Genomic DNA, 14845 nt, shown 5'->3' on the forward strand with positions numbered 1-14845 from the left:
TTATTCTGTTTGCTCTTCCACCCAGGCTGGAGTGCAGTGGCGTGATCTCAGCTCACGGCAATCTCTGCCTCCCGAATTCAAGCAATTCTCCTGCCTCAGCCTTCCAAGTAGCTGTGAATACAGGCGTGTACCACCACATCCGGCTAATTTTTGTATTTTAGGTAGAGATGGGGTTTCAGCAGGCTGGTCTCCAACTCCTGACCTCAGGTGATCTACCAGTCTTGGCCTCCCAAAGTGCTGGGACTACAGGCATGAGCCACTGAGCCTGGCCGTCAACTAGACTACTAACAGCACTGAAGAGAGGAGAATCTCAAAATTACCAGTACGAACTCACTGGCAAGTGTGGTAGGCCAAACTGAGAATAGCAACCAAAACTGGAAGAGAGTTCTACAGAATCCAATTTGCAGATAAGTGCCAGGGGACTGCACTGAAGTAAGGATTTATGGTGCTAGAGTAGTCCAGGCCCCATAAACTTAATTATTTATAATTATCGAGATGGAATCTCACTCTTGTTGCCCAGGCTGGAGTGCAGTGATGCAATCTTGACTCACTGCAACCTCCACCTCCTGGGGTTAAGCAATTCTCCTGCCTCATCCTCCCAAGTAGGTGGGATTAAGGTGTGGGCCACCACGCCTGGCTAATTTTTTTATTTTTAGTAGAGACGGGGTTTCACCATGTTGGCCAGGCTGGTCTCAAACTCCTGACCTCAGGTGATCCACCTGCCTTGGCCTCCCAAAGTGTTGGGATTATAGGCATGAGCCACCCCCCCCAGCTCCCATAAGCTTTAAAAAATCATAAACCAAAGACCCCTTTCAGAACAAGACCCATAGCAGTGAAAAATTAGTGGGAGTAGAATCTACATTGAATGGAGGAGGGACATAGATGAAAAGGAAAGAAAAGGTCCAGATATGAATAGGGGAGGGAAGCAGAGTGGATGGATCTCAGGAAGCACGTCATATTTTATAGTACCTTGTGAACACAACAGAAGAGGGAGCTCCAAAACCTTGAAACTAGAAAAGCTATTCTGACCCACCTTTCCCACCTAAAAGTTTACAAAAACTTAACTGTACTTAAAGAGCCACAGAAAAGGATTATAGTCAAATCTTAAATGAGGTTATTATTTTTTTAAAGGAGTAGAATGGTAGTTGTAAAATTAAAATCACTCCAGAAAGATGCATCCACAAATGAAAACTGTAACTTAATGTTTCAAGACAAGCTTAAAAACATCATAGCAATGTAGCAGCTCTCAAAGTGTGGTCTCTAAGCCCCTGGAGGTCCCTGAGACATGTACAGGGGTCCACAAAGATAACACTACTTTTAAAAAAGTAATTTCATAATAATATAAAGAATTTAATTATTTGGTTCAATTCATTCACTTCAGAGGGCAAAAAACAAAAAAAAAAAGAAGAAAAGAAATTAATTGCCTTTTTTACAGTATTAACATTTACATTTATGGTGTAAGAGCAAAAACTACTGGCACCTTAAGAATGAATCATGGCTGAGTTCGGTGGCTCACATCTGTAATCCCAGCACTTTGGAGGCCAAGACAGGTGGATTACTTGAAGTCAGGAGTTCAAGACCAGCCTGGTCAACACGATAAAACTATGTCTCTACCAAAAATTAGCCAGGCATGGTAGAGCATGCCTGTGATACCAGCTACTCAAGAGGCTGAGGCAGGAGAATTGCTTGAACCTGGGAGGCAGGGGTTGCAGTGAGCTGAGGTCGGACTACTGCACTCCAGCCTGGGCAACAGGGCAAGACTCTTGACTCAAAAAAATTAAAATAAAATAAAATAAAATGTTGATCTTTATAGTATGTGAATTATATCTTTTTAAAATGCACCTATCTCTACAAAAAAAAAAAAGAAAAAGAAAAAATTAGCCGGGCATGGTGGTATGAACCTGTAGTCCCAGCTATTCAGAAGGCAGAGTCAGGAGGATTGCTTGAGCCCAGGAGGTTAGGGATGCACTGAGCCATGATCATGCCACTGCACTCCAGCTTGGGCAACAGAATAAGAAAAAAAGGAAAAAGAAAATAAATAAATAAAATTTTCCTGACTTTGAGGGCAGTGTATTGGTAATTCTGTGGTATGTAATGATCTAGCACCTTGTGAGTCTGTTACAATGTGACAAAAGCTAAGGACAATTATGGTTCCACCAATGACCCACAGCATTTCTCATGCCTTTCACTGCAGTCTGTTTTGAAGAGCAGACATTTTAAGAAGGAGCCCGAATTATCATTAAAATGATAAACTGCCACAAAGACAAACATTCTTTAATGATTCACATGAATGCATGTCTTAAGAGGTCATGCATTTGGTTTCAGTGTTTTTTATAAAGAGTGAAGACAAATAAATCAGAGAACAAATCAAACACTGCATAGTATAAATGCCAAGAACAATAGAATGATCTTCCAATTTTAATATATGGGTTACATAACCCCAATGGGCAAAAATTTTCCCTTTGAAAACAACAAATCAAGTAGTCTCTCTAATGAAAACCATTTACAGCTCATTTAGAAATTGAATTAACAACCTTTAACAAAGCTTGTTTATAATGACAAGGAATGTTTCTAATAAATAAAACTTTTTTTTTTCTACAAAGCTGGGAAATAACAGTGCAAATATTGTAAGAGAAAAGAAGCAGAATAGTTCTATTTTAGATAGAACAGTTCAAAGCAAGTCTATTTCTTCTCCTCAAGGTGGGACCTGTTTTCTCTCTTTTTTTTTTTTTTTTTTTTTTTTTTAAAGAATAAAGAAGAGGAAGAAAGAGAAAGAGGAAGAGGGAGAGAGGATGGGGGTATTGCTTTATTGCCCGGGCTAGAATGCAGTCTAAATATGGGTATGCCTATAATTGTCCTTAATAATGGAGACATGAAAGAAAATGAGGGAAGAGAATAGCAAACAAGGAGCCAACCAAGATTTCTTTTAAACTTCTAAGTTGATTTGATGTGGTACTGATAAGAGTGTATATTTTGTATATTTAAAGTGGAGAGTTCTATAAATGTTAATTACATTTACTTGTTCCAGATCTGAGTTCAAGTCCTGAATATCGTTGTTAATTTTCTGTCTCATTGATCTGTCTAATATTAATGTTGAAGTCTCCCACTATTATTATGTGGGAGTCTAAGTCTCTTTATAAGTCTTGTATGTCTGCGTATTCCTGTATTGGGTGCGTATGTATTTAGGATCTTTAGCTCTTCTTGTTGTTGCATTGATCCTTTTATCATTATATAATGTCCTTCTTTGCTTCTTTTGATCTTTGTTGCTTAATTGTAACTTCTGCTTTTTATTTATTTATTTTAGCTCTCTGTTTGGTTGGTAAATCTTTCTCCATCCCTTGTTTGGAGTCTTTGTGTATCCTCGAATGTGAGATGGATCTGGATGCAGCATACTGATGGGTTTTAGTTTTTTATTCAAATTGCCTGTCTTTGGATTGGGGGATTTAGTCAATTTAAATTTAGAATTAATAATAATATATGTGAGTTTAATACTGCCATTAGCTGGCTATTTTGTCCATTAGTTGATGTAAATTCTTCATTATATTGATGCTCTTTTTGATGATTTTTTTAGAAAGGCTGATACTGTTTGTTCCTTTCATATGTGTAGTGGTTCTTTCAGAAGCTCTTGTAAAGCAGGCCTGGTGGTGATGAAATCTCTGAGTGCTTGCTTATTCACAAAAAACTTTATTTTTCCTTCACTTGTGAAGCTTAGTTTGGCTGGATGTGAAATTCTGGGTTGAAAGTTCTTTTCTTTAAGGATGTTGAATATTGGCCCCCACTCTCTTCTGGCTTGTAGGGTTTCTGCTGAGAGATCTGCTGTAAGTCTGATAGGCTTCCCTTTGTGGGTAACCTGACCTTTCTCTCTGGCTGCCCTTAGTATTTTCTCCTTCATTTCAACCCTGGTGAATCTGACGATTATGTGCCTTGGAGTTGCTCTTCTTGAGGAATATCTCTGTGGTGTTCGCTGTATTACCTGGAGTTGAATATTATCCTGCCTTACTAGGCTGGGAAAATTTTCCTGAATAATGTCCTGAAGCGTATTTTCCAGCTTGGATTCATTCTCTTCGTCACATTCAGGTACACCTATCAAGCGTAGATTAGGTCTTTTCACATAGTCCCATATTTCTTGGAGACTTTGCTCGTCCCTTTGTATCCTTTTTTCTCTAATCTTGTCTTCTTGTTTTATTTCATTGAGTTGGTCTTTGACCTCTGATATCCTTTCTTCTGCTTGATCAATTCGGCTGTTAAAACTTGTGCATACTTCACGAAGTTCTCCTATTGTGTTTTTCAGCTCCATCAATTCACTTATATTCCTCTCTAAATTGTGTATTCTTGTTAACATTTCGTCAAATCTTTTTTCAAAGTTCTTAGTTGCTTTAGATTGGGTTAAAACAAGTTCTTTTAATTCACAGAAGTTTCTCATTATCCACATTTTGAAGCCTGCTTCTGTAATTGGAACACACTCGTTCTCCATCAAGCCTTGTTCCGTTGCTGATGAGGAACTGTGATCCCCCGCTGAGGGAGAGGCGTTCTGATCTTGGGCATTCTCAGCCTTTTTTTGGCCGTTTTCCTCCCTTCGTTATAAATTTATCCATCTGTGGTCTTTGAATTCACCGTCTTTGTAATTAGGTTTCTGAGTGGACGTCCAACTTACTGATTCTCAGCGCCGAAATCTGAACAACCCACTGCATCGACCAAATTAGCGGTGTTAAGATTGATGGTGCTTTTCCGACTCTGCACCAAGAACCGTCGCTCCAAGGCGCTGGCAAAACCGCCTCGCCGGTCACAAGAGTCGCGCTGGCGACTCGTGGGGCTCCTCCGCTGGGAATCTCCTGGTGCGTGAGCAACAAGAATTCATGTGAAGGTGTGGCGTCCTCTCATTCTTTGCGCTTTCAGTGAGAGCTACAATCCCAAGCTGTTAGTGATCAGCCATCTTCCTCTAATCTTAATAAAACTTTTTAAAAAAGACCTCAGGAGTCAACTTGAAAGATTGCCTATTAATTAAATTTAGGATAAATTGAACATCTATTATGATAATTATAATGGATTAAAACACACATTGAAATATATTGCTATGGTTTGGATGTTCCCTCCAAAACTCATGATGAAGTGTATTAATTTATTCAGAGACAGGGTCTTGCTTTGTCACTCAGCCTGGAGTGCAGTGGCACTATCACAGTGCACTGCAGCCTCAAACTCCTGGGCTCAGGGGATCCTTCATTTCAGCCTCCTGAGTAGATGGGACTACAGGTACACACCATCACACCCAGTTAATTTTTAAATTTTCTGTAGAGACAGGGTCTTGCTATGTTGCCCAGGCTGGTCTCAAATTCCTGGCCTCATCCTTTTCCCTGGCCTCCCAAAGTGTGTAAGCCACCATGCCCAGCCTTCATGTTGAAACGTAATTGCCAATGTAACAGTATTGGGAGGTGGGGCCTTTAAGAGGTGATCAGCTCATAGTGGCTTCATGCTGTTATTGTGGAGTTAGTTATGGGAGTTAGTTATCCTAATAAAGGAATGAATTCAGTCCTCTCTCTCACTCTCTCTCTCTCTCTCTCTTCCCCCCTCCCTCTCCCTATCCCTCTCTCTCTCCCTCTCCCTCTCTCTCCCTCTCATCTCATGCATGCACCTTCTGCCCTTCCACCATGAATGACCCTCACCAGGATGCTGGTACCATGCTCTTGGACTTCCTAGCCTCCAGAACCATGAGCCAAATCAACTTTGTTCTTTATAAATTACCCAGGCATTCTGTTATGACAAGAGAAAAGAGGCTAAGATATATATATATATATATATATATATATATATATATATATATAATTATTTACTTATTTGTTTTGTGAGACTGAGTCTCACTCTTTCATCCAGCACAGAGTGCAGTGGTGCGATTTCGGCTCACTGCAACCTCTGCTTCCTTGGCTCAAGTGATTCTCCTGCCTCAGACTCCTGAGTAGCTGAGATTACTGGCACCCATCATCATGCCTGGCTAATTTTTTTTTGTATTTTTAGTAGAGATGAGGTTCTGCCATGTTGGCCAGGCTGGTCTTGAACTCCTGATCTCAGGTGATCCGCCCGTGTCAGCCTCCCAAAGTGACTGGGATTGCAGGTGTGAGCCACTGTGCCCAGCTCTATGACATATATTTAAATCGATGAGTTTATAGTGATAGTGAGAAAGCAAAACAGTCCTCACTGGTCACCTTTGGAGAATGCTAAGAAAATAACTCATTATTCTGCAAGCTGGAACATCAGGTGAAAAAAATCAAGTTTTATGCTGCCTTTTCTACACAAACTGTACCTCAGGATAAGCAAATAGTTGATGTGAGGAAATTTCTCTTTACAGAAGTATTACAGTTAATGAAGAAGAATTAAAGAAATAGACAATTACCATTTTGCAATCCCTAATGAATTAACTTAGATAATCATATTCAGTGGCTGATATCACAAAAAGAACACTAAGAACTATATACTTTCTAATATAAACATACACCATTATGTATAAAATCATCTTGCAAAAAAAAAAAAAATCCAACCCAAATCTGATTAAGCCTCACCTAACTACCAATTCATAGGAAGTACAGGGAACATGGGAAAATGTTAGACATGTTAGGAATGCAATGAGCAAAATTCAGGTTATAGTAAACTCTTTCTTCAAAAACAATTGAAACTGTGAGAGAAAAAAGGGAGAGCCTACAGATTAAATAAGATTTAAGACATACATCAACCAATTGCAATATATGGACCATATATGGATTCTAATTTTAAAAATTATAGGACAATTGGAGAAATAAGAACACTAGTTGGATAGTTCGTGATATCAAGAAATTACTGTTCAGTTTGGGAGGTTGAGTCAGGTGGGTCACTTGGGGTCAGGAGTTCAAAACCAGCCTGGCCAACATGGTGAAACCCCGTCTCTACTAAAAATACAAAAAAAATTAGCCTGGTGTGGTGGCACACACCTTAAATCTCAGCTACTCGGGAAGCTGAGGAAGAATTGCTTGAACCCGAGAGGCAGAGGCTGCAGTGAGCCAATATCACACCACTGCAATTCCAACCTGAGCAACAGAGCCAGACTCCTCAAAAACAAAACAAAACAAAAAAAAAGAAATTACTATTAAATTTTTTAATAGTATGTGATTTTATTTATTTATTTATTTATTTATTTATTTATTTATTTATTTTTTTGAGACAGAGTGTCGCTCTTGTTACCCAGGCTGGAGTGCAATGGCGCGATCTCGGCTCATCGCAACCTCCGCCTCCTGGGTTCAGGCAATTCTCCTTTCTCAGCCTCCTGAGTAGCTGGGATTACAGGCACACGCCACCACGCCCAGCTAATTTTTTGTATTTTTAGTAGAGACGGGGTTTCACCATGTTGACCAGGATGGTCTCGATCTCTCGACCTTGTGATCCACCCGCCTCGGCCTCCCAAAGTGCTGGGATTACAAGCTTGAGCCACCGCGCCCGGCCTAGTATGTGATTTTTTAAAAAGTGTTCTTATCTTTTAAAAATACATACTGGCCAGGTGCTGTGGCTTGCGCCTGTAATCCAAGCTTTTAGGGAGACTGAGTCGGGTGGATCACTTGAGGTCAGGAGTTTGAGACCAGCCTGGCCAAAATGGCAAAATCCCGTCTCTACTATAAATATACAAAATTAGCCGGGTGTAGTGGCAGGCACCTGTAGTTCCAACTACTTGGGAGGCTGAGGCAGGATAATCACTTGAAATGGGGAGGCAGAGGTTGCAGTAAGCTGAGATCGTGCCACTGCACTCCAGCCTGGGTGACAGAGCAAAACTCTATCTGAAAAATAATAAATAAATAACATACACACTGAAATATTACTAGAGGAAATCATATACTTGGGATTTGCTTCAAAATAGTATAGGGGGTTGGGCGTGGGTGGAGGATAGGTGAGGTATACATGAAAGAAGCTTGGCCATGAATTGATGATAAATGTTGAGGTAGGGTAATGGAGTTCATTATTCTGTTATCTCTACTCTTGTATATATTTGAAAATTGCCACAATATAAAATTGTAAAATAAGTGATATATGCTTATATATGTAGAGAATATTTCTTGAAAGCTATCCAAGATACTGATAACAGTAGTTGCCTTTAGGGAGCAGAACTAGGCCTATAAGACAGGGACAGGGGAGTCAAGACTTACTTCTCACTGTACAATTATTACCCATAGAATAAATTGCATTATTTTAAGAGTCAAAATGAGTAAATAATTATATATTTTCTCCTCTCTACCAAATAATTAATCACTAGACTGCTGACATGCTCTAGTATATCCTGTTCTGGTATAACTCTTGACTGCACAACATATGCTTGCTTCAGCTACCATCCATTTCTGTAGTCTCCTTTACAGCCAAACATTTCAGCAAAAGTTCTTATTTTCACTTTCTCCTCCCTTCATATATTTTTCATGCCACTCCAATCTAGTTTCCCTCTTCCCCACTCTCCCAAAACTCCCCCTGTCAAAGTCACCAGTGAATTCCACGTTGCTAAATCTAACAGACACTCTGCATTTAATTTGCTCAGCCTGTGAATAGCATTTGGAAGAGTTGACCATTGCTCTGTCCATACACTACCCCTTCTCAAATTCCAAGATACCACATTCTTCCTCTATTCAACCTCTAAACATTGAACTATTCCAAAATTGAGTCTTAAGTTTTCTTTCTCTTCTCCATCGACATTCTCTCTTTAGCTGAGTTCATTCACTCCCGTGGCTTTGAATGCCATCTATTGCTAATGTCTCCAAAACTTACATCTCTAATCCTGACCTCTCCTCTGAGATCCAGACCCATATACCCAACTGCCTACTTAGTACCTTACTCTTGGATGTCTAATAGGCTTATTTTATTTTATGTTTTGAGACAGAGTCTCGCTCTGTAGCCCAGGCTGGAGTGCAGTAGCACAATCTCGGCTCACTGCAACCACCGCCTCCCGTGTTCAAACGATTTTCCTGCCTCAGCCTCCTGAGTAGCTGGGATTACAGACATGTGCCACCAAGCCCGGCTAATTTTTGTATTTTTAGTAGAGACGGGGATTTCACCATGTTGGCCAGGCTGGTTTCGAATTCCTGACCTCAGGTGACCCACCCGTCTCGGCCTCCCAAGGTGCTGGAATTACAGGCGTGAGCCACCGCGCCCGGCAGTTCTGTCACCTGCCGCAGGATCTCCTGTTCACCTTGTTTCTCCTACTCTACTTCTCACTCCCCTCTTCTCTCTCAATTCCTCGGGCTCTGCCCCAGACTCCCCCGTTACTTCAGTTCCTCCACCTCCACCTCCCTGTAACCTTCTGCCTCAAGTTACCCCCTCCTCAGCCTCAGGTACCGCTCCTCTGTGGTTCCCTCGCCTCTGTTTCAGGTTCCCCTGCTTCCACTTTTTCTTCCCACAGCTTCTGACCCTATGTTCCCGGTCCAGACCCTCCCGGCCAGACCCTACCCGGTTGCTCCAAGGTCAGCGCCCCCAGGCGGCGGATGCCTTCCTCGTCCAGCTCCCACTGTTCCGCCATACCCGGCAGCCGCTCGCCTGCCCACGGCCCCGCCCAGGGCCCCGCCCCCCGCACGCGCCGCCGCGACCCTGGGAGCCGTTATTGGGCGGGTCACGCGCCCGCCCGCCCGCAGCTGGAGCCGCGACCATGGTACGGACTGGCGGGGGCGCCAAAAGCACCAAAGCGGCGAATGGGGGTCGCCGTTGTGGTCCATGATTAGGGCTATGGTGTTCGAGACCTTGCTCTGGGGCATGGGGGAGATAGAGGGGTCCCCAGCTGGGAAGGATTTGGGGGGCTTGCTCTGAGGAGTTAGAAAAACGCGCTGTCTTGAGAGATGAAGTGTTCTGGCTCTGAGGATGTGGGGGACTCCCTGTCTGAGAACTGGCCGGGGGGTGCTCCTTTAACCGGGTGAAGTTCTTCATAGCTCAGCGCTGGGAGATGCTGACTCTGGGTCAAGGCGAGGGTGTGTGTTGGGGGGAATCCAGATCTGAAGGATTGGAGTGTAAGGACAGATCTCTAAGGCATGATGGGGAGCTCCAGATATGAAAGGTTGGCAGTCTTGGCTCTGAAGAGTTGGAGTCCTGTCTTTAGAGCATGAGCTGTTCTAGCTCTAGAAATTGACTTGGACAGGCTGGGCTCAGTGGCTCACACCTGTAATCCCAGCACTTTGGGAAGCTGAGGTGGGCGGACCACCCAATTCGAGACCAGCCTGGCCAACATGGGGAACTGTCTCTACTAAAAATACAGAAGTGAGCTGAGCGTGGTGGCACGGCCTGTAGTCCCAGCTACTTGGGAGGCTGAGGCAGGAGAATTGCTTGAACTCGGGAGGTGGAGGTTGCGTGAGCCAAGATCACATCGCTGAACTCCAGCCTGGGCGACCTGAGTGACAGAGAAAAAAAAAAAAAAAAAAAAAAAAAAAAGAAAAGAAAAGAAATTGACTTGGACAGAGCTTCTTTGGGAGAGAGGGATCAGTGTGGCATGGGAAAAAGAGAAGCTCTTTGGAATAGGGTGGGGATGACTGCTTTAGGACTACCCTGTTCCCTGAAGTCAGTTTGGCAAGAGGCCTTTTGTCTTTTAAGCACCACAAGTCCCCTTAAACTTGCCTGTGACTGAGGACTGTCCCCAGGCTGGGATAGCTATGCACTAACCAACCCCTGAGCAGTCTTTGGGAAAGAACAGTCACATCCCTAATCCTTACCCTCACTCCAGCAGTCACCTCTTAAGGGCCCACCTGTGGATGGGACGTGTGTAAGAAAGGGGTGTGAACTCTTGAGCCAGGACCCTCTTGTCACACCCTTAACAAGAAAAGAGGAACTGAGACCAGAACTGGGGCTCACCTTCGAGAAGTAGGTTTTCTTTGGCATCCAACATCTGTACACTCTGAGTGCCCCCACTGAGCTCTCAGCCACCTTTAAGAACAGAAAGCAGAATTAAGAGTTCTTCCTTGTATATCTATGCTTTCTAATCTAGGTGGGACCCTTAGTCACTTTGTCACATTCAGCCTTAGCCTGAACATGAACTTTTAGAAGGACTTTTAGAAGGGCTGGGACTTAGAATCCTAGATCAGCTCATTAGATTGGCTTTTCTGGCTCTGCTTCTGTCAGTTATGTAATCATTTCAAAATTTGTCATCTTTCTCTTAATACTTCCTTTAAGTCTTCTACTCTCAAATGTGGCATATGTAATTGCTCTTCTTTATGTCTGGATATTTAGACTAGGCTTGCTGTGGGAGAGATGGACCCCATCCCATTCTTTCTTGCATGCATTTATTTTCCTTCCTTAGCTGTCAGAATAGGAAATGCAGGTTCTTTTTGGAACAGGGAGCTTTTCCTCTCTTAAGTAATCATCTTTTGCTTTAACACTCTTTTCCCCCATGAAAGTCTTCACGCAATTTTATAAACATTCAGAAAGACTGAAAGAATTGTACAGTGAGCACCACATATCCACCACCTACATTCTACAATCAACATTTTGCATATATTTGTTTTATCACATGTCCATTTAGCAATCCTTCTGTTCATCAATCTCTTATTTTTTTATTTCAAAATAAGTTACAGCTGTCAGTACATTGAGTCTAATCACTTCAGCATACATAATTTTTATCAGAATTTGATATTGTCTTATGGTTCTTAGGTAAAACTTTACTGTTTACTATCCTTTAAAAAATGCTTTTACAAGGTAATGCCCTTTATATTTTAAAATTTGAGATGGATAGTTTATATGTTTGATGGCTCTCTACTTTTCCATTTTATTAGTAAACTAGGTCATCTTGAAGCAAAGTAGACAATTCACTTATAAATAGATGACCTTAAATTTTATTTTTCTAACAACCTCTTGTCCAGTAGATGAACAGATGACCTTAAACTTTTAACAATGAGCTGAGGAAGGTTAATGATCTTTGCTGCCTTTGTGTATATGAAAAGTTATCTATAGCATTCATCCCCCAATAATGTAATGTCTCTGCAAGTAAGATCCCAAGAGAGTTCTGCATGTGCTCCATGGAATGGACAGTACCTCATCTATTTTTGTTACAGATTTATTGAGATATAATTCACATACCATACAATTCACACATTTTAATGTGTACAATTCAGTAGGTTTTATTATGTTCAGAGTTGTGTAACTATTACCACAATCAATTTTAGAACATTTTCACCATCTCCAGAAGAAATCCCATACCCATTAGTAGTCGCACCCCATCTCCCCATAGCCTCTCCAGCCCTAGGCAACCACTAATCTATTTTCTATCTCTAGAAATTTGCTTTGTCTGCATATTGCATATGGATGGAATCATATGTGATTTTTTTGTGTTTGGCTTCCTTTCTTTGGCATAATGTTTCAAAGTTCATCCATGTTGTTATCATGTGTCAGTACTTCATTCCTTTTTATTGTTTATTTTTATTTTTCCTTTGAGATTGAGTTTTGCTCTTGTTGCCCAGACTGGAGTGAAATGGCACACTCTCCACTCACCGCAACCTCCTCCTCCCAGGTTCAAGCAATTCTCCTACCTCAGCCTTCCAACCAGCTGGGACTACAGGCGCCTGCCACCATGCCCAGCTAATTTTTGCATTTTTAGTAGAGCCGGGGTTTCACTCTGTTGGCCAGGCTGGTCTCAAACTCCTGACGTCATGATCTATCCACCTCAGCCTCCCAAAGTGCTGGGATTACAGGTGTGAGCCACCACTCCCAGCCTATTTTTTATTTTTTTAGAGACATGCTTCACTCTGTTACCCAGGCTGAAGTGCAATGGTACAATCATAGCTCACTGCAGCCTCAAACTCCTGGGCTCAAGTGAATCTCCTGCTTCAGCCTCCCAAAGTGCTGGGATTACAAACTCGAGCTACCATGTTCATCCCATTCCTTCTTATTGACAAACAATATCCCAGAGTATGGATATACTACATTTTGTTTACTCATCTGTCAGTTGATGAACTTTAGGTTTATTTCCACTTTCGGCTATTATGTTCTATGAAATTGTCTAGAAATTTTAGTGAGGACACATCTTTATTTCTCTTAAGTATACACCTAGGAGTGGAATTGCTGGCTCATAGTAGAATAACTCCATGATTAACGTTTTCAGGACTCATCAAACTGTTTTCAAAGCACCTACAACCATTTTACATCTCCATCAGTAGTGCATGGGTGTTCCAGTTTCTTTGTCGACACTTGTTACTATCTATTGTTTTCATTCTAGCCATACTAATGGGTGTGAAGTAGTATTTCATTGTGGGTTTTGATTTGCATTTCTCTGATGACTAAGGATGTTGAGCATCCTTTTTTGTGCTATTGGTCATTTGTATAAATTCAGAGTTCTTTATATATTCTAGAAATAAGTTCTTTATCAGAAAAATGATTTGCAAATATTTTGTTCCATTCTGTGAGTTATCTTTTCACCTTCTTGATGATGCCCTCTAAAGCGCAGAGGTTTTTAAATTTTGATGAAGTTCCATGTATCTAGTTTTTCGGTCACTTTTGCTTTTAGTGTCACATCTAAGAAAGTTTTGCCTACTCCAAGGTCATAAAGATTTTCTAGTTTCTTCTAACGATTTTATAATTTTAGGTCTGTGATTCGCTTGAAGAAATTTTTGTGTATGGGGTGAGGTAGGGGTCCAACTTAATTATTATTGTTATTATTATCTTTTATATATATGGATGAGCAGTTATCCCAGCACCATTTTTTATAAGGACTATTCTTTATCCATTGAATAATCTTGGATCCCCTATCAAAATTCAATTGATCATAAATGTAAGGGTTTTATTCTGTACTCTCAATTCTATTCCACTTATCTTTATATTTATCCTTATGCCAGTAGCATACTGTCTTGATTGTTCTAGCTTTACAATAAGTTTTAAAAATGGGTGATGTGAGGGCAATCTGGCTGTGACATCTGTCACTCCATTGATTGCCAGCATTGATTTGGCTGATCTGGCTGGCTAGGCAGGTATCCCCTTCTTCCCACACTGCTCCACATGCATCCTTCCTGAAGCTAGTCAAAGAGGACAACCATCCTGATAAAGCAGGACCAGTCTTCAGTCAAGGGTATATGAATAGCTGCTCTTTCTAGCTAGAATCTCCAAACAAACTCTCAAGGCCCATTGTAGGAGAATGTAGAGTAGTCAAACTTCCAAGATTTCAGACACATGCAAATGAGGCGCTGCATGTGGCAATCTGCCTTTAAAAAAAAAAGTGGGAAATGTGACTTCTTAAACATTGTTCTCCTTTTTTCAAGACTGTTTTAGCTATTGTGAGTCCCTTGTATTTTCATATGAATTTTAGCATCAGCTTTTCAATTTTTGCAAAAAGTCAGGATTTTCACAGAGATTGTGTCAAATTTGTAAATCAATTGGGAGACTATTGCCGTCTTAATGATATTAAATCTTCCAGTCCATGAGGATGGATATTTTTTTCATTTATTTAGGTCTTTTAACTTTGCAACAATGTTTCAAAGTTTTCAGTGTACATTATTTCATTCTTTTGTTAAATTTATACCTAAGTATGTTTTTTTTTTCCTTTTTTTTTTTTTTTTTTTTTTTGAGACAGAGTTTCGCTCTTGTTACCCAGGTTGGAGTGCAATGGCGTGATCTCGGCTCACCGCAACCTCCGCCTCCTGGGTTCAGGCAATTCTCCTGCCTCAGCCTCCTGAGTAGCTGGGATTACAGGCACGCAACACCATGCCCAGCTAATTTTTTGTATTTTTAGTAGAGACGGGGTTTCACTATGTTGACCGGGATGGTCTCGATCTCTTGACCTCGTGATCCACCCGCCTCGGCCTCCCAAAGTGCTGGGATTACAGGCCTGAGCCACCGTGCCTGACCAAGTATGTTATTTTTGATGCTATTGTAAGTGGAATTG

At 41.4% G+C, this 14845-nt stretch overlaps 2 protein-coding genes across 2 annotated transcripts in view; one reads left to right on the forward strand and one right to left on the reverse strand.

Annotated features, from left to right (window-relative positions):
• LRRC36 (leucine rich repeat containing 36) overlaps positions 1 to 9514 on the reverse strand; it is a 55498-nt gene extending 45984 nt beyond the window's left edge. Inside the window, exon 1 of the mRNA XM_010346780.3 lies at positions 9445 to 9514. Within this exon, the coding sequence (XP_010345082.2) occupies positions 9445 to 9514 (70 nt within the window). The remainder of the gene's footprint in view (positions 1 to 9444) is intronic.
• A 96-nt stretch (positions 9515 to 9610) lies between these two features.
• KCTD19 (potassium channel tetramerization domain containing 19) overlaps positions 9611 to 14845 on the forward strand; it is a 34284-nt gene continuing 29049 nt past the window's right edge. The window contains exon 1 of the mRNA XM_003936295.4: positions 9611 to 9643. Coding sequence (XP_003936344.1) covers positions 9641 to 9643 — 3 coding nt within the window. The 5' untranslated portion in view covers positions 9611 to 9640. The remainder of the gene's footprint in view (positions 9644 to 14845) is intronic.

Source organism: Saimiri boliviensis, chromosome 1 (genome assembly GCF_048565385.1).
Source record: "Saimiri boliviensis isolate mSaiBol1 chromosome 1, mSaiBol1.pri, whole genome shotgun sequence".
NCBI lineage: Eukaryota > Metazoa > Chordata > Mammalia > Primates > Cebidae > Saimiri > Saimiri boliviensis.